Source organism: Myxocyprinus asiaticus, chromosome 44 (assembly GCF_019703515.2).
Source record: "Myxocyprinus asiaticus isolate MX2 ecotype Aquarium Trade chromosome 44, UBuf_Myxa_2, whole genome shotgun sequence".
NCBI lineage: Eukaryota > Metazoa > Chordata > Actinopteri > Cypriniformes > Catostomidae > Myxocyprinus > Myxocyprinus asiaticus.
In genome coordinates, this window is record NC_059387.1 from 12,005,277 (window position 1) to 12,026,005 (window position 20,729).

The following is a 20,729-nucleotide window of genomic DNA, read 5'->3' on the forward strand; positions in this document are numbered from 1 at the left end:
TGACAGCAGTGATGAGAAAATGACCAATCAGCTGACAAGAACTTAAGAACAGGAAGTGTATGAAGGAAGAGGGACTGACAGGAACAGGAAATAATTTTTCAAAAGCCACACCTTCTTTCTTCCTTTCCTGTCCGGTCTTTCTCAGCCCTTTCACAGTGCCTGATATACTGCGCTTAAAGGCCATTACGGAAGCCCGGGCTTATGGCATGAGTCAATAGCATCCATTCATTAGGACTGCATTGATTCAGTATCCAGGAAGAGGATGGGAAGGAGAGAGAGAGAGAGAGGGGGAGGGAGGAAGGCCTCCAGGGACAGCACTTCTCAGAAGAGGAAAAAGTGAAGCTGCATCAAGGCTGATAGGGAACACTCATACCCGATGTCCTCAAACTCCTCGATCAGTTGTTTGAACCAGTACTCTTATCTGTGCGTTTTCCAGGTTATTTTGTAGGTATTTGTACGTAAAGTGTACATCTATATTTTTGTACGACTGGATAGACACTTTCAGACCCGATTCCAGATCAAAATCACCGAGGGTGCTTGAATATAGTGGGGGTGCTCTGTATAAAGTGGAGATATTTCATAATCATGAATTTTTGTTATCGTAATTAAAAAAAAATAAATAGATTAAATCATGTTTAAATGCTACTAAAACAACGTAAAGAATTATTATTATTATTTATTTATTTATGTACAAGACATTTATTGCTTCATTTGTTTGTTTTTTTTCACATGATCTGTCACTGAAAATGACAGCAAAATGCTGCGCCTGCAGATTTGGACATACTGATTTGCAAAATCATACACGTTTCTAAGTTTTGATGCAGCATTTTGTGTTCACAAAATGCAAGGATTTTTGTGTGTTTGCTGGGATTCAAGGAAATCTGCTTGCCAATTTACAGTATTAGTCTTACATATTCAACTGAGCAGGGGTGTGCAATTATTTTGGTACAGGGGCCACATCAGCCATTAAGTAGAACATGGAAGAGAGAAGATAAAAATGTCTGCATAGTTGTATTTTTAAGCCCATTAGATAGTAGTGCACTCATGCACTCAATGAATGATGCACAATTTTCTGAAGTGTATACTGATGGGACCATTCTGCGATTGCTTGATGTTTTGCTGCTACTTTTCTATCATGTGTTAGTGAAACTGAATAAAGCCTGAGTATAATTATTTAATGTTTATTTTACCATTCTTCAATGCAGTGGTAATTTAGTATTCAATTTAACACTCTACATCAGGAGTCTGGTTTAATAGTAAAATAAAATATTCGGAAATTGTAGATTCTAAAAGCTTATTTTTTATTCTCAAAACATTATCAGCCTGTTTACATGCTCATGGGTCATGATGTGGGTCTTGTCAATGGTTTGTTTGGCATCCCATTCAGCACACAACTGAATAAAACAGGCTGCATGACATTGATAAATTATTACTGCCAGAGTAACATTCATATACAGGTGTGAGGGACTTCAGCATTTTACAAATAATACAAAGAACAAACATGTTCCTCTCTCACTTGGTGCGAATGATGCGAAGATCTATTGGGATTTTAAGTTTATCACTGAAAAGTTTTGCTCGCAGACTTGGCACTAAACAGCACATGCAGCCTCAAGAACAGACATGGAGTGGCTGCATCACACTATTCTTTGAGCATAATATTGCACTGCTGAGCGCTATATTTTTTTTTTTCAAAGAGGAGAAAGAGCGCACGCTCGCATGCATGGTTGTCAGATTGCATAAATTAAGTATGCCGAAATATTTCCAATTTGTGCACATAGATTGGGGTGTTGCATCTGGCAACCCAGAGCATATTAAAAGCTTGTGGATGCGCGATAGGTCCTAAAGTCAGATAAATGAAGGATCTAATAAAAAACGTTCATGATATGTCGACACGCTGGCAGTAGTTTGCCCTGGTCTGCAATTGAATTGCTTAGCATGGGTTTCGGGTCACTTTTTCAAGTAGAACTTCGGGTTCGGGTTTGTAATTAATGAAAAATTAAACAGGCCTAATGAACTTGTTTCGCGCACACGCTCTCACTCACACGCGCAAACGTACGAGTTAGGGGCCGTTCACACCGAACGTATTTTTGCGCACATCTGTTCTGTTTTCCCATTGTTTAAACACATGCTGGACGAATGTCTTTGATTGTTGCACCCCGTCTCGCTGTTTCTTCAGTGACTCGCGCAGGACTGGAACCTTTTAAACACCATGTCGAGTTAAAAAGAACTTCAAATTGTTAAAAACGCTTGTCGAGACACCTGCACTCTTTCATTCTTTGTGCTGCCTCTAGATTGTTTTTAGGGCAGGTGTCACAAAGATTCAATATAATGATTTTTATAATGACACAGCAGGCTGAATACAGTATATAAAAATACACAGAATTAATAATTCACACTTTAAATCTTATAAAATGTATATGTCAGAATTTTCAAAGCTCTGTCATTTGTTTGTGGTGGGCATGAATGGAATGTAATGGTGATTGAGAGATGTACCTCAAAAGCCTGTTGTATCATATTTGATACATGTAATTTCAAATGGCTTTTTCAATAAAAGAATATACAAAATTTTAACCAAGCACAGGTTGCTTATATTCAGCAAATACTCCATTTAAAATATCAGTAACAATATAATCATTGCTGTCACTTTTATTTTATTAAAATAAGATGTCATTAGGGGTCCTGGGTAACTCAGTGGTAAAGACGCTGGCTACCACCCCTGGAGTTCGCTAGTTTGCTAGTTCAAATCCCAGGGCGTGCAGAGTGACTCCAGCCAGGTCTCCTAAGCAACCAAATTGGCCCGGTTGCTAGGGAGGGTAGAGTCACATGGGGTAACCTCCTCGTGATCGCTATAATGTGGTTCATTCTCAGTGGGGCGCGTGGTGAGTTGAGCGTGGTTGCCGCAGTGGATGGCGTGAAGCCTCCGCATGCGCTATGTCTCCGTGGCAACATGCTCAACAAGCCACATGATAAGATGTGCAGGTTGACGATCTCAGACACGGAGGCAACTGGGATTCGTCCTCTGCCACCCGGACTGAGGCAAATCACTACACGACCACGAGGACTTAAAAGCACATTGGGAATTGGGCATTCCAAATTGGGAAATTTGATCCAAAAAAATAAATAAAAATAAGCTGTCATTTCTCCTAACATGAGAGTACTTTTTCACGCAAGTCCGGCGACATTTTAAATAGATCGATAAAAACATTGAAACCACAAATAACCACTAGATGGTGCCATAAACATGTGAAACTTACATACCACACGTTTTTGGTTTTTCAGCTTGAACAGAGAGTGAAACAAGAGTCGTCAAACGTTGTGTATCATATTTGACACACACAGAATTATAGGGTTAATGCTGTGTGTTGATGATAATACCGATGTACCAGCACTCTTCTCTTGAAATCTTTCAGAACGATTGCAGAGAGGAGGACGAAATCACCTCAATCAATAATTTTCAAACAATAAAAAACAATATAATGTACACGTTAAGCCATCGCACCACTGATGTACATTAAAATTAAATCTGAATTTCAAACCGCAAATATCTTGACCATGGTAAAGTTAGCTGCACTCGAGAGAGATGCAGAGGCTGCACTGCAGAGATGCGGTGCTCCCTGCTTGTTTCGTGAAAGTGTTCGGCGTACCAGTGCATACCGGCCCACTAGAAGTAGTGGAGAGAACCGCCACTTAATATGCTTTGCAATATTTTGCCAGGTAAAAGTTGTTTAAAACAATGAAATACAACATAAATTGGACAAACTGTTAATAGGCTACTTTTATCTTAGAGTTGTAAGAGTTGTACCATCAGTTATGTTTTCAGTTATGATTGTGAGTTCTAAACACAAATATACAGTATGTGTTCTGTCACTTTATGCATGAATCTTTATAAATACTACATTAGTCCTTCAGTCTAGCCTATTAGCTCAGCAGAGATTCAACAGTGCAAGTCCAGACTGCAACCAGGGGTTGCGTTAACCAAACATTTTCCATCATTTACTGATTTTTTGAAAGATTGACTGGAAATTTCAAATGCTGTCCGTCATTTTGACAGATACAAAAATAAGAAAAACATCTTGACTAGTGCATCAGTTTTTACTTTACTGTCTCTCTCACACACACTCCCGCTGCATATGTGTGTGTGTGCCCTGTTTATTGCCTGGTATTAAGATGTGTATTTAGAGACGTCATCACCATTAACACCCAGTAGTATGCGTCTATTTTGACCAGTTGTGTTCGGATTTCAAGTAGAGTTCTGAATAATTAACTGCATATCAGTCATTATGTTAGTGTGTTACTGCATGATCAGTGTGTCACTTTATTATAATAAAGCACAAAAAAGTATAGTAACAAAATGAAAGTGTAAAAAAGCGGTGCATCGTTTCAGCCAATTACTTGGATTTAATCTAAGTGAAAACATTAGCCTATGTTTAGAGCAGAATTGTCAGTTATTTAGGAGGAGTACCTGCATTAGAGCTTCAGAGATGCGTGTGATTATCATCTGTGACTTTATTGTTATAGGCTATCAGGCACACTGGAGAAGTTCTGTGAACCTGTGCATTTTCCGATCGGATGTTTATTTTATTTAAAATCTGCACATAACCGGTAAAGTTTAAAAATCTTGTTTTAGAGAACCCAAGAATTCCTTGGTTTCACAAGACTTGTGCTTGGGGACTCAAAAATATAATTAAGCCTATCCACTGTTATGTATATGCCATTATAATGGATGCTAACACCCTGACTGTAGTACTTATAAAATTAAAACAAGTATGACAACTACAAATATACCATGATGGAAATTTTACAATTCAGTCCGTCAGAGTGAAGGATAAATATATTTTCTAGCGAACCTCTGATTGCAACTATCTTCTCAGGCCATTTTGAACATTGTCCATAACAGATACACACAAAATACACAGAATTGCTGTTTAAAAAAAAGGTAATTGCAAAAGAGGTTTACGGATCACTAAGTAAACCATTTAGTGCAGAAGTGCCTCTCAACATTTCATTTTTGTCAATCAACTAATGTTCTGGAAGCACAACGTTCAAACTCTTTTCAATCTTCTTGAGCACTGTAACTGCACATAAAGATCAACTCTTTTAGAAAACTATATATAAACGACTCAAAGCATTCTTCAGAATTTAATAAAAATAGACAGAAGGTGGCAACAAAAGGACAGCAGGTGTTTGGATCACTTTGTACCCAAATGAGATGCAAATCCAGTCCTCTTGACTATCAAATAGAAAAGCCATCTCCTAAACATGGTGGCTGGCCTCCACACAGTGGCTGCACAGCTTTTCACTGATTACTCACAAACACAGACAGATTAAAAGGATCTGCAGGAGGCCTCTTAATTCCAGACCTCCCAATCAATTCAATAAGCGATGAACTGTGTTTCGATGATACATTTTCGATGATACATTAGCATCCTACCGCTGTGGGGGATCTAGACTGTTATTACACAAAAGGTGATGAGGCAGTTTGAACCACAAATCCAGCTTGATCCTGCCTGATAGATGAGTTTGTTTTGGTTCTGTGGTGATGTTGCTTGCTTTGAATAATAACTGGATTTTCTGTGTATGGTGCTTGCCAATACAAAATCCAGCACCACAATGTTAGAGTGGTTGCAAGGGCATTGCTGTGGTGTTGTTAGGGCATTGCTAGGTGGTTGTTAGGGTGCTCTGGGTGCTTGCTAAGTAGTTGCTTACTGGTTTACTGTAAACCATAAGCGTGATTTAAGATTTTAAGATTTTTAAAGGTTTAAGATTAAAATCAACTCTAAGTGTTGTATGACATTCTGGTTCCAAGATATGATTTGAGTCCCTCTTTAAAAGTAAGTCTAAGAGATTTTTTCCACTGATTTTATCTTTTATTAATTATTATTATTATTTTTTTATCACTTATATTATGTCTTTTATTTCTCATTGTCTAGTAATATAATTGAAAATATGTCCCCACAAGCATACAATGACTCTAATAAACTAACTTATTTTATTGTGTTGACTTTTATTGTGTTGAAAACAGTATGTCACAATCAAAGAATTGCCAAAAATAACATGGTAATTCCATTTTTTTTTGGTAATCATTCAATAACATTGTATGTATCAAAATACCATGGTATTACCATCTGACACTATCACTGTACCATGATACCACCACAGTACTTTTTTTTTGTTTTTGTAAAGGGTTATATAATTTAATTAAAATAATAATAATAATAATAATAATAATAATAATAATAATAATAGGGCCTGGGTAGCTCAGTGAGTAAAGACGCTGACTACCACCCCTGGAGTCGTGAGTTCGAATCCAGGGCGTGCTGAGTGACTCCAGCCAGGTCTCCTAAGCAACCAAATTGGCCGATTGCTAGGGAGGGTAGGGTTACATGAGGTAACCTCCTCGTGGTCGCTATAATGAGATTCGCTCTCGGTGGGGCACGTGGTGAGTTGTGCGTGGATGCCGCGGAGAATAGCGTGAAGCCTCCGTGGTAACGCGCTTAACAAGCCACATGATAAGATGCGTGGATTGACGGTCTCAGATGCGGAGGCAACTGAGATTCGTCCACCGCTTCCCGGTTTGAGGCGAGTCACTATGCCACCATGAGGACTTAGGGCGCACTGGGAATTGGGCATTCCAAATTGGCAATAAAAAGGGGAGAAATAATAATAATATTAATAATAATAATAATAAAACATTATTTTAAATGGATTCAGGGTACTATATTGAATAATTTAAGAGTACTGACTGAACTAATAAAGCCTATTTAGTATAAAGAGGCACAGAGCTCATCAGATAAGAGATCTATGGTGAATTGTTGTCCTTGTACCAGTGCAGCAGTGTAAGAAGTGCTAACCGTATCTACAGAAAGAGCTGCTGCATACTCATCACCACACATGCAATGCTCTGCTGACAGAAGAGAGTGATTATTTTAAAGACTCCTCCCTTTAATGTGGGAGGACACTAAGGATGCATGTGTGTGTGTGTGTGTATGTTCCATGCAAGTGTGACGCAAAGCTTGAAGCAGCCAATGCACCGGAAAAAGAGACAGAATGAGAGAGAGAGAGAGGGAGAGGGTGCAGAATGCATAAAGAATACTAATGTTCTTGTGCCACGTGAGAGGAGAGTGCAGTGGGACAGTGAGTCAGTGCAGACTCCAGACAGAGAGGGCTGCACATAGCTGTGCCAACACATTTATGGTTGCTTCTTCAACTAAAGCTACTTTTGTGTCTTTTTAAATGTCTATATATATATATATATACACAGGTGCATCTCAATAAATTAGAATGTCGTGGAAAAGTTCATTTATTTCAGTAATTCAACTCAAATTGTGAAACTCGTGTATTAAATAAATTCAATGCACACAGACTGAAGTAGTTTAAGTCTTTGGTTCTTTTAATTGTGATGATTTTGGCTCACATTTAACAAAAACCCACCAATTCACTATCTCAAAAAATTAGAATACATCATAAGACCAATAAAAAAAACATTTTTAGTGAATTGTTGGCCTTCTGGAAAGTATGTTCATTTACTGTATATGTACTCAATACATGGTAGGGGCTCCTTTTGCTTTAATTACTGCCTCAATTCGGTGTGGCATGGAGGTGATCAGTTTGTGGCACTGCTGAGGTGGTATGGAAGCCCAGGTTTCTTTGACAGTGGCCTTCAGCTCATCTGCATTTTTTGGTCTCTTGTTTCTCATTTTCCTCTTGACAATACCCCATAGATTCTCTATGGGGTTCAGGTCTGGTGAGTTTGCTGGCCAGTCAAGCACACCAACACCATGGTCATTTAACCAACTTTTGGTGCTTTTGGCAGTGTGGGCAGGTGCCAAATCCTGCTGGAAAATGAAATCAGCATCTTTAAAAAGCTGGTCAGCAGAAGGAAGCATGAAGTGCTCCAAAATTTCTTGGTAAACAGGTGCAGTGACTTTGGTTTTCAAAAAACACAATGGACCAACACCAGCAGATGACATTGCACCCCAAATCATCACAGACTGTGCAAACTTAACACTGAACTTCAAGCAACTTGGGCTATGAGCTTCTCCACCCTTCCTCCAGACTCTAGGACCTTGGTTTCCAAATGAAATACAAAACTTGCTCTCATCTGAAAAGAGGACTTTGGACCACTGGGCAACAGTCCAGTTCTTCTTCTCCTTAGCCCAGGTAAGATGCCTCTGACGTTGTCTGTGGTTCAGGAGTGGCTTAACAAGAGGAATACGACAACTGTAGCCAAATTCCTTGACATGTCTGTGTGTGGTGGCTCTTGATGCCTTGACCCCAGCATCAGTCCATTCCTTGTGAAGTTCACCCAAATTCTTGAATCGATTTTGCTTGACAATCATAAGGCTGTGGTTCTCTCAGTTGGTTGTGCATCTTTTTCTTCCACACTTTTTCCTTCCACTCAACTTTCTGTTAACATGCTTGGATACAGCACTCTGTGAACAGCCAGCTTCTTTGGCAATGAATGTTTGTGGCTTACCCTCCTTGTGAAGGGTGTCAATGATTGTCTTCTGGACAACTGTCAGATCAGCAGTCTTCCCCATGATTGTGTAGCCTAGTGAACCAAACTGAGAGACTATTTTGAAGGCTCAGGAAACCTTTGCAGGTGTTTTGAGTTGATTAGCTGATTGGCATGTCACCATATTCTAATTTTTTGAGATAGTGAATTGGTGGGTTTTTGTTAAATGTGAGCCAAAATCATCACAATTAAAAGAACCAAAGACTTAAACTACTTCAGTCTGTGTGCATTGAATTTATTTAATACACGAGTTTCACAATTTGAGTTGAATTACTGAAATAAATGAACTTTTCCACGACATTCTAATTTATTGAGATGCACCTGTATATATATATTTACTTACTGGTTTAAACTTTTTTTTTCTTTTTGTTATACCGTATGAAGGTCATACTAAAATTGTAACTTATACAGTTTACCATGCCTTAAACATGTATTTTGGCAAGTACAGTATACTGTATATAGGGGAGAACGGGCTAGCTGTCACACAGGGAAGTAACACTCTTCAATCTCAGTCGTAATGATAAGATTTGGAGTCAAGAGTCGAATTGTGCAAATGTAAGTTTTTTTCTAGCAATTGTTTTGTATTTTGGTTTCAAACACCCTCTTAAATCAGAATATTTAATACCCTCCAAAGTAAATTTTCACCATCATCCTCTTTTTTGCTATAGCTCTAAGCTAAACAAGTGAACATACAGTAGGCTAATCAAATCTCACTGGCAGACATCGAGTCAAGGGTTAGCTATACTATGTAAGCATATTTTTAATGTAAGGTTTAAAAAGTCATTTTTCTTGAAAGTCAGGTCAGGGCATGTTGTCATATTTGTATCGGGTTAGAAAAATTAAAAGCTTTTTTGTGGCCAAGACTTTAAGGTATGTGGCTACACAGAAATTGACTTTCAAAAATGAGCAAATGTTACTTAATTGTGTATATTTATGATTTTGATTTACTTACTAAATTAGCCTTAGTAAGATAAGTGTCGTGTATTTTGTTGATTCATGTCTTTTATTTTGAAAAGTTTAGTTCCTGTTTCCCTTGTCATGTGATTCCTGTTTTCCCTCCAAGTTCATGTGTCATGTTTTCATTGGTTTATTGTTTAATTATCTTGTTATCAGTTTTGTATGTTCATTGGTTCTTGTTCTCCCATGTCTTGTATTTAAGCCCTCATGTTTGCCATAGTCCATTGTCAAGTATTGAATGTGAATGTTGATGTAATGTTGGGTCAAGTCCATGTTTTGTTTATGGTTTTTATTTGGGGTTTTTTGATTACTGCACTTTGTAAATAAACTGCACTTGGGTTCTCTCTACACGTTGTTGTTGTCATCATCATTGCCAGCATTGTTTCAATAAGGGTTTCTGACATTTTGTTACAAAATGTTTCAAATGTTCATTCATTAATCTGCCACTACATGGCGTAGAGGTTCATAACGTTTCAAAACAATGAGAAAAATTATTCTGTGATCCATGTACGTAGACTGTTGGTTGGACCTTGAAAGTGGACAAATTAAATAAACTAGTGAGAGTTAGTCTCACTCTTGCTTTCTTTCAAACACATGCATCCACTTGCAACTCCCAAAACAGAAAAAAAAGCTTCCTTGTGGAAGCATTTTTTTGTAGTATCTCAAATTACTTGCCTCAGAAATCCTGTATTGCATTACACTAAAATGACTTATATAACTCAAATTTAGAAAGCGACCAACCATCCATCATTTCTCACTAAACTATACTGTTCTCTCTCTGAGATACACACTTTTAAATCCAGGCGTTAAAATCTTACATCTACTCTCTTACTCATAAGCAAGAACAATCACAAATGAGATCTCTTCAATTTCTCAATTGCTTGAAAATGTTTGAGAAACCTGTTTTGAAACAGTTTATTTTCGCAATTCCTTTTGGTGACGGTAGTGACACAGAAATTACACATTTTGGCTTTACAGTACATAAAATACAACTAAGAATTCAGAGCTATGAAAGAGCAACCTCTGAATGAGACAAGCTTCCTCTAGATATCAGCGTAATTTCTCTTGGCAAGATCTACCAATGCTGCTTCCTCTTGTCAACAGAAAAACAGCCTCAAAAATCTCTTTTTGCTGACTACATCAACAAAAGTCATTTGATACTAAAGGACAAACTGGACAATACTGCATAAATCTGCTACCACCAACCCACCCTGTTCCCAGCTCTGGAGGCTTGGTGAAGAGAGACAAACTGCAGAAAGATATCCTGTCTTGAGAAGGTCTCATTCCAACTGGTAGAAGGGCACCAGGCAGATTACATTTAGAATTACAGTGCTAAAAGTCTGCATTGTTCACAGATTCAACAAATCCCAATGAGGGTTTTTGAAACCCTGACTTGGGGACTGACTGGATGACAGGTTAAGGAACGCTGAGGCCATGAATTGACACTGACCACCGGGCAAGGTTATTATCATTAAAGAAAAGGGAGTTTTCAAAAAAACAAAAACTAAACTGAAACTATAAATGTGCACTACAAAACAAAAGAAAACTAAATAGAATCATGGAGAAAATTACTTCAGTTTTCGTTTTTCAATTATTTTTGGATGATCAGATTTAAATAATCTCTCAAGCCTTACTTGTCTGCGTTTTCTTAAAAGAACCAGCGAGCAGCCATCTGATTGACATATGAAAACAACCAATCACAGTTCTCCTGCATATGTGATGTTTAGAGGCACATACATTTGGGGGAGGGGCTCTGAACACCAAAATAAACCACCATGTGAGAAAACAACTTGCCGTCTCGGAAGCCTCATTTAGTTGACCTCAAACATAACTTCTGAATCTATTTCATTCCATGAACTTCAGAAACTTTGGCAAATAAGCAACTAGTTGTTCTCTGGTGCAGGCCATTTGACTCAAGCCCCGCATGATTCCAGTCCATGCTGCTGAGGAGATGTTTGTGTAGTGATGGCTGAATGTATCGACAAAGGAACAATTATAACACATTTGATCATATCAGCAAATGCTGCAGTAAGCTGTGCTGTTGTGAATTTGACAAATACAGTTTTTTACTTTGATGGTATTATTTTGAGCTTGAGTAACTTCTGATCAAGTGTCATCACATGCAGGCTATACTTGTTGCATCATGAACAAACAAAAAACAATATTTTTGGTAACATTTTACAATAAGGTTCCTTTTGTTAACATTGGATAATGCATTATGTATCATGAACTATATATTTTTACAGCATTTATTAATCTACGATAATGTTAATTTATAAAAATACAATTGTTCATTGTTTGTTCATGTTAGTTCATACGGTATTGACTAAAGCATAAACGTAATAATAATTAAACTTTTCATTTAAAAAAAAAGTTATTAGTATAATGTTGAAATTTACGTTGGCCAATGCCAAATGCCAATGCTGTAAAAGTATTGTTTATTGTTAGTTCATGTTTACTAATGTAGTCAACTAATATTAACAAATAACAAACTTTTTTGTAAAGTGTTAAACATTTTTTATAGCATTTATTAATCTTGTTTAATTGTAATTTATAAACCTATATTTATTCATTCTTGTTCATTTTAGTTCATAATGCATTAATGTTTACATGTACCATATATTGACATCATTTTTAATGTTGAAAATGTACTTGTATATGCTGGAATTAACATTAACTAACATAAATATGTGCTGTAGGTGTTGTTTGCTGTTTGTTTATAATAACTAATATAGTTAACATATTTGAACAAATGCAACCTTATTGTAAAGTTTTACAGATATATTGTAGAGTTATAACGTACGAAAACTAAAACTATATTAAGACTTAATAAAAACTATTTACGTGCCATTAAAACTAAAACTAATCTAAAATTGAAAATCAAAACACAAAACTAAATAAAAATAAAAACGAATGACATTTTAAAAATTATAATAACCCTCAATAAGCCACATCAATAATAATAATAATAATAATAATAATAATTTTATATATATATATATATATATACATACATACATACACATACAGTACTGTGCAAAAGTTTTAGGCACAAAAACATTTGTCTTAAGATCTTCAGCTTCAGTGTGTTAATAGGAAAAATACATTTTAGACTCCCAAACATTACTTTTGCAAGTAGAAAAGATTAGAATAGAAGAACAGGGAGCCCTGTAACAGATATCATGGCCCCCACAAAGCCCCCTACTGAACATCATGTCAGTCTGAGATGACATAAAGAGACAGAAGCAATTGAGACAGCCTAAACAGGTTGAAGAACTGTGGCGAATTCTCCACGAAGCTTGGCACATCCTATCTGCCAACAACCAAGAAAAACTGTGTCCAGGTGTACCTAGGAGAATTGGGGCTGTTTTAAAGGCAAAGGTGGTCACACCAAATATTGATTTAGCTTTTTTATGTGTACTGGACTTTGTATGATGTTAACTGATAAATGAAAACTATTTATGGCATTATTGTTGAAGACATCCTCACTATGCAACATTTTTCACAAGTGCCTAAAAGTTTTGCACAGTACTGTATATATATATATATTTATATATATATATATATATGTTATTTTTATTTTTTTCTGAAGAAAATCTAAGCATAGTGCTGACACACAACACTGTTGTTCTTTCTATCTTGGAACTTAAAATGCTAAAAGTGAAAACATCTTACGGTTAGGATCAGGTGTGCTGTGTAAGAGCTCTAAATTGAGGTGCTGACCAATTAAATGCATTCATGGATAAAACTGCTGAAGATATGCAAATATGCAGAAAACTAGGCAAAAAATAAATGCCCAACAAAGCTTTATAAAGAAAATCTCAAGCCTAAGTGCAAACCAGGTCAGAATTGAACTGGGTTTGGGGCAAAATTGCCACTGAAAGTGACATGTTGAATGTTGAATTGAAAGTTGAGGCAAATTATTATTATTATTATTATTTATTTATTTGTAACATATGATATAGTTTATTAATTATATAGAAATTTAATTAAAATAATAATTATTGTTATTATTACTTATCATTCAGATGGAGAATTAATATTAATGAATTGATTAAATTGAAGTCTTTGATATAGAAAAATGCCCCTGAAATGCAAATTCAGGAGGCAAATATTGCCCATTAAGAAAAAAGTTAATTTCTGAAACTACTGCAAACTCTTTTGTAATTGTCTTATATAAAGCAAAATGTTATCTGCAATGTCAGTGCTTACAATGTCAAGTAGAACATTCATATAATGTAAAATTATGACAAAATAACTATGAGCATTTGGCCATAAACTTAACTATAGTCATTTTCTACACTTTCAAAAATTCTTTTGTAACTGGTATTTCAAACAAATAATGCCATCTACCTTCACCCAGCCAGGTATCCAGGTGACAGCATCCTCCCTCTTCCTTCTCAAGGCCTGACCGGGTGACATTAGTCCAAACTCAGCTAGCCCCGGGCGATACTTTAGAATCAGAGCCCGGGCTAATGGAGCACGGCCACAAACACGAGTCACTCTCGCTTTGCTATCCATGAATGTGTTTGCAAGACTCCTTTGCTATTCAGCGAAATCCTCCGCTTTACCTGACCCAAGGCTTTTCCGCCTCTGCTTCTGCTGAGGTTATTTTTACACTGTATGCCCTGAGAAAGGGCACTGCTGTTGAGATCAAATTTTCTGGCCCTCAGCATTTCTGGAGACTACGCAAGCACAAAGGCAGCGAGGGTGCGGAAACTCAATCTCATGCTTTGGCTTAGTGCTAACAAAGGGTTGTTTTGGGGTGCTTATGCTGAAAGTCGTGATTATTAACAGTCTGGGAGGGAAATACAGGGTTTCAGTGATCTTGAGATCTCAAAGACAAGCACATATTTATTATTTCTCATTGATGGGTCCATGAGGCAGGAAGGTAATTTCAGCAGGTATTTCAGCAAATAAAAAGAGCTTACTGCCTAATGACTGTGCCTTGTACTGGGGTGGGATGACCTTTAAATCCATTCAACATCCTAATCTAATTTATTAATGCAAAGAGAAGGGCAAACCATTTTACACAACTAAGCATGATTTGAACACGACAAGTTGTGCAAAATGCCCTGTTGTCATCCAAAAATGCCTAAAGGGATAGTTCACACAAAAATGAAAATTTTCTCATCATTTACTCTCATGCCATCCCAGATGTGTATTACTTTCTTTATTCTGCAGAATGCAATTAAGGTTTTTTAGAATAATTTCTCAGCTCTGTTGGTCCATACAATGCAAGTGATTTGTGGCCAGAACTTTGAATCTCCAAAAATAATGCCAGCATAAAAATAATCCATGAGACTCCAGCATTTAAATCCATGTCCTCAGAAGGTATATGATAGGTGTGGGTGAGAACCAGTTCAATATTTAAGTCCTTTTTTCCTATAAATTCTCCTCCCTGCCCATTAGGTGGCGATATGCACAAAAAACGTGAATCACCAAAATCAAAAGAAGAAGAATGTGAACGTAAAAACGTTTTTTGTAGTAAAAAAAGGACTTAAAAATTGATCTGTTTCACCCAATACTTTCATATCGCTTCATAAGATAAGGATTTTACCCCTGAAGTCTTTTGGATTACTTCTATGCTGACTTTATGACTGAATTAGATGTTTTGTATCCAGTCAAGACAGGCAGATAAACTTGTTCATGTATTCATCACCAGTAGGGTGGATTACTGCAATGGACTCCTCACCGGCCTTCCAAAAAATACCATTAGATATGCAGCTCATTCAGATTGCCACTACCAGGATTCTCACCCGAACCAAAAAATCAGAACATATTACTCCAGTCCTCAGGCCTTTACACTGGCTTCCAGTTACATTTAGAATTGATTTTAAAGTACTATTACTCATTTATAAATTGCTTAATAGCCTAGGACCTAAATATATTTCAGATATGCTTGTTGAATATAAACCTAGTTACACATACAGAGGGTTCACTCAAAACAAGGTGAGACAGCGTTTGCTATTATGCCACCCGCAGCTGGAATCAGCTTCCAGAAGAGGTCAGGTGTGATCCAACAGTAGCCACATTCAAGTCCAGACTGAAAAAACAAATGTTTAACTGTGCATTTATTCAATGAGCACTGTCATGCACTTACTGATTGCACAGCATCATTTTATTTCTGTATTCTTTTGCATTTTATTCATTTGAATAATTGTACATCATTTTTTTTATTTCAATTGATTACTTTTTAATCTCATTTCTTGTTCTTAATTGGTTTTAAAATTAATTTTATTGTGTATTTTCTTTATCATTCATACTGTATGTAAAGCACTTTGAATTGCCATTGTGTATGAAATGTTCTATATAAATAAACTTGCCTTGCCTTTATGCGATTTGGAGCTTCAAAGTTCAAGCCATCATTCACTTGCAATAAACAGACCTACAGAGTTGAGATATTCTTCTAAAAATCTTTGTTTGTGTGAGTGTGCAATGAATTTATACATTATACAGACAATTTTGCAATAATTCAAATTAGTCTTTTGCTGGGGCGCAAACTCTGAAACACGGGTTCTATTCGCATGAAAACCAGGAGTAATTATTTTCATGTAAACAATGGTGAGGGCGATTTGGAGGTTGCATTTTTTTTATTTTCATTTTTTTTTTTATTTACGTTTTCACTCCATTGGCGGATAGGTTAAGGGTTGGGGTTTGGGAGTAGGGTTAATACAATATGCATTCCTGCTGACTGTATCAAATCATTTATAACTAAAAATACTACTCACTTTTTGGGCCACTCTGTGGACATTTCACCTTAACAACATGCTTTGGTCACTAGTGGCAGTAGTTAAACATTTCGGTAAGCACAGACCGATTTCAGCAACAAAACTTTCAACCTCTGGTCACTGAGTTTACAGTGTAATCGTTTTTTCTAGTCATTTCAAATAAAGGCTAAATTGTGCATAGTGCATTTATACACTGGCATTGGAAAACCATTGATTTGCAAGATGCTGCAACCATGCTACCAGCACAACATCAAGAAAACCGAGTGCACCTTAAAGTACCTTTTTAATAGTGAAATCTTTATCAAATGCAACTTCTCTTCTCGAAGATTGACAATTGAAATAGGGCTGTTGATTTAATGCATTAATTCAGTGTGATTAAATTTATAAAACAATAACATGTTAAAAAAATGAAGCAATAAATCATGTGCCCGGACTGTAATAAGGAACATTCCTACCATTGGAGCAATCCAAGCTTGAAGTATTTCCTGTTTTCTCCAGGGACCAATAAGCGAAACTCCAGCTTTATAGGCAACGTGCATCTTATACAGAGAACAAACCACACTTACCGACATCAGACAGCACAAGATGAGGACTCGTTCTTGCATTCAAAAACAGCTAGATGGAGTGCAATTCAAAATCCATTTTAATTATCAGATTTTTTTTTTAATAACATTATATATATATATACACAGGTATATATCTGATTTCTTGATTTTGATTGGAATGTGTGCATTAAAACCATTTAATGCACAGGTAGTTTCAGTCAGTTTTAATCACCGTTCTATGTTAATGTGCCTACTCTGCTGTCCTCCATAATGAGACACTGCGAGAGTTTAATGTCTCTATTCAAATGACCTCCGGATGCGAATATAGTCTCAGAGCTGGGATTAACTGTCACATCACAAAACAACATCATGAAGTCATACAGTGCCGTCTTAAATTAAACTGTGAAGCGCTACAGGAAACAAGGAAAAGACAACAGTATTCATCAGCCCCGTATTACTCACCCAAAGCGCTTGGAATTGAGGAAAGTGTGGTTTGACATTCAGCTGTTTTGCATGGAGGGGGAGAGTAGGTAAACGGGACCCATTAAATGTGCCTTTTGCTGTCCGGCAAGACGAGACAAGATGATTTAAATTGTAATATGATAAACATTATCTAAAATTGCTGCACTGCTCAACATGTGTGCTAGAGGGCACCCCATGATCACATATCGCTTACTGAAGTTCTGAATGGAGACTGTTTCATAACATGCAGCCTTTTGAGGTGTAGTAATCGTGCAAGACCACATAGCAATTTTATTCTTAATTCAATCAATCGTGTAGCCTTAATGGATACCATATGGATGTCTCAAAGAGGATTGGAGCGTTTTGGATGGTTTTCTTCTAGTTTTGTACAGTAAGTGCTACTTTTACAACTACCACGTCAGGAAGTTGGATTTTCCTCATTAATGTGAAAATGGCAAAGAATAGGGATTGAGTATTTAAATTCACAGTTTTTAAAGTGTTTGGTCTCCAAAAAACTGTAATATTTTCACACTACTTTATCTCTGTGTCTGATTTAGAACAGGCAGAATTCTAGATCTAACAACCTATAGATAATGTTAGCCATTACTGTTATTCTTTCAGTCAAAATTTGCACTGTAAAAATCAATGACAGCATCGATACTGGCAAGTGACCATGGTATAAGCAGGATAATCCACAGCTAGGTGTGCATTAAAAGATTTGAATGCACATCACTTCGAGTCAAGTGGTTCTTCGCCACACTTCGTGCATTAAAATAGTTTAACGCATACGTAGCCATGGGTTATCCCTCATATAATTATTTAAATATAACTATTTATAATTATTTAATCATTATATGTTTAATTGTTGTTATTTGAAGGGGCTTTCCCAGCGTGATTAATTCGATTAAATGATAGATATAAAATTTAATTAATTTGATTTAAGAATATTATCAATAGACAGCCCTAATTTGAAAACAATACTCAGAAAATCACAGAATCCTTTGAGTTGTAAATTAATTCAAGTGCACACTACAAGACTTGATCTTATGTTCATGTTTCAAGTCTGCAATTAGACTTCAACAAAGCCTTCAGAGAGAAAAATCTGAGTATCAGAAACTTTTGAAGAATCATACACTGTAAAAAGTGACAACCTGCAATTGGAGCTATTTCCACTTGACCTGACCCTTCAAATTAGTTTTGTTTGTGTAACCTAATGTATGCAGATTTATTCAGTAATGTTAAATAATATTTCTGACTTAAATCCAGACAGTTAATTTAGTAGCGGAAAGTGTAAAAGCAGAAAGATAAACATGAAGGCATTGTTGTTTCAGTTAATCCTCTGTCATGCTCAATGGCATGTCCTTATTTGAGAACTGGTGTAAGCTGAAGCACTCTGAACCATGGCCTGTGTTCAATCAGTTAAACTCATTTATTCACTTCCTCTATAATAATGAATGAAAATAATGAAATAATGAACTTAAGGCACCATCATCACATCTTTAGCCAACCATTTCAACCACATGGTTCATAGTCTTTGACCTGTGTATTTGTGACGCATCACAATCAACCCTTCCGGATGCCAGTTTGCTATGATTGTGACTCAGTGGAGAGGTTGTTTAATGCTGAAGTTACATGGGATTCCTGCCAGCTGTCATAAGGTCAGCCACTTCCCTGACCCCTCCCTGACCTGTGCGACATTATCTGTCACAATGTATTAAGCCACAAACCACACTGTGAAGGGTATATCTGTGTGTTTACTCACAGAGGCAGAGGGGTTCCGCACTGTCACGCTGGGTGTAGTGGCTCTAAGCGCTCCGGTCAATCCATGGTAATATTTGAAACAAACCTTCGTCTCAGCTGTGTATGAGAGAGAGTGAAAGACAACAGAATAAGATGAAAATGTCCTTCCCCTCTCAAACTCAATGCCTAGAAAAGCCTGATAAAAAATTTCTTAATGAGTTCTTAATAATATATACTAACTCAATTTTTGATAATAATAATTGTTTTGCCAGTTTTACCATAGTATTTACATGGTACTTCAAAGTACTTAAAATAATACTATGGTATAATTATAATACATATCCAAAAAATAAAATAATGGTTTTACCATAATTTTGTATATTTTGTTTGTGAGTACAATAAGAAAAAGAAGCAAAGTCTGAGATTAATTTCATACCCAGACTTGCAATGAAAACTGACAGCTTGCTAAAGTGTTTGTGAAGGAGCTTAAAAGTACATGGCATGTCTCCCAAAGTGTATGTTTCACCATATTACAGTTTCATATTTCAAGGCACCCTGCATGTGTGTGTGGCATATGGTAGCAATAGGTAATGCATTCAATATGTTACATCTGCTGTTGTCATGTATAATGACTCCGAAGGAGTGGTGTGCTGTCACACAGGCATTCATAACACTTATGAAGTAATGACTTGGACGTGTGTGTGCCATGTTCAGAGAACAAAAACTTTAAACAGATGGACTGTGCTACTCCAGGTGAGCTGGCTGAGCTAAATATGTCCCCTTATTTAGTTACTACACCTTCTAAAAAGGGAGGAACCATGACTGGCCTACTTCCAATTACTAATTACAGTAATCTAATTAATTTTTTAATTTTTTAGAAAAAAAATAAAAAAATAGTATAATGCATTAATATAATGCATTGAATTTTAAATACATAAATAGTATAATGCATTGAATTTTGAATTCTGGTAATCAGATTACAGTTACTGAGTTTTAGTTAAGTTAATTACTTTTAAGTGCATTACTTGGGTTACACATATTTCTAAAATAAAATTATTAATGAGGAAACCATAACATTATGTTCATGCTGAATATATGACTTGCCTGTAATGATGAACAAGGATGAAATATAGATATTATCTTGAATTTGTGAAGTGAAAAAACAAAAACATTTATGTGAAATTTTATGTGAAAAGTATGTCTGATTCTTCTAAAAGTGCTTTTAGAAAGTAACTTCATGTCATGTGATTACTTTTATGATTAAGTAATAAGTCAGTAATCTTATTTTAATTTTAGATAAGTAATTATTAGTTAGTTGTGGATTTTATGAGTACCTTACCCAACACTGCTCATGTTACATACTTTGAAACTGGAAAGTGTTATAAACTATGAATGATTTATATGTTAATTTTGTCTTTCAACTCATGAACCACACACACCAATATTCAAACAAACAATAAATAACAACCCAGTCAAATCACACTTTCTCAAACTTGAATTCTGAAGCTGTAAATGAACAGTAGGATTATATCACAGTCTCAGCTCAGATATACCACAGCTGCACACAGAATACATAATACAACTCAGTAAGCAATGTATGATGAGACAGAGGTAGCCGCACTGCTCTGAAATAATGGCAGACAACGAGGAACTTCAAAAGCTTCATATCTCAATCTGGTTGGTGTGAGATATGGCAAGAGATACATGTAACAAGAAAACAGATGTATATAATCATGCTGTTAGCTGTGACAAGCCACCAGCATGGCTGTGACTCATGGA

At 36.3% G+C, this 20,729-nt stretch overlaps 1 protein-coding gene across 6 annotated transcripts in view; it reads right to left on the bottom strand.

Annotated features, from left to right (window-relative positions):
- LOC127434716 (E3 ubiquitin-protein ligase HECW1-like) overlaps positions 1 to 20,729 on the bottom strand; it is a 129,180-nt gene that overhangs the window by 74,136 nt on the left and 34,315 nt on the right. For all 6 annotated transcript variants that reach the window (XM_051687635.1, XM_051687634.1, XM_051687630.1 and 3 more), the window contains one exon: positions 18,973 to 19,067. In XM_051687635.1, the coding sequence (XP_051543595.1) occupies positions 18,973 to 19,067 (95 nt within the window). The remainder of the gene's footprint in view (positions 1 to 18,972; positions 19,068 to 20,729) is intronic.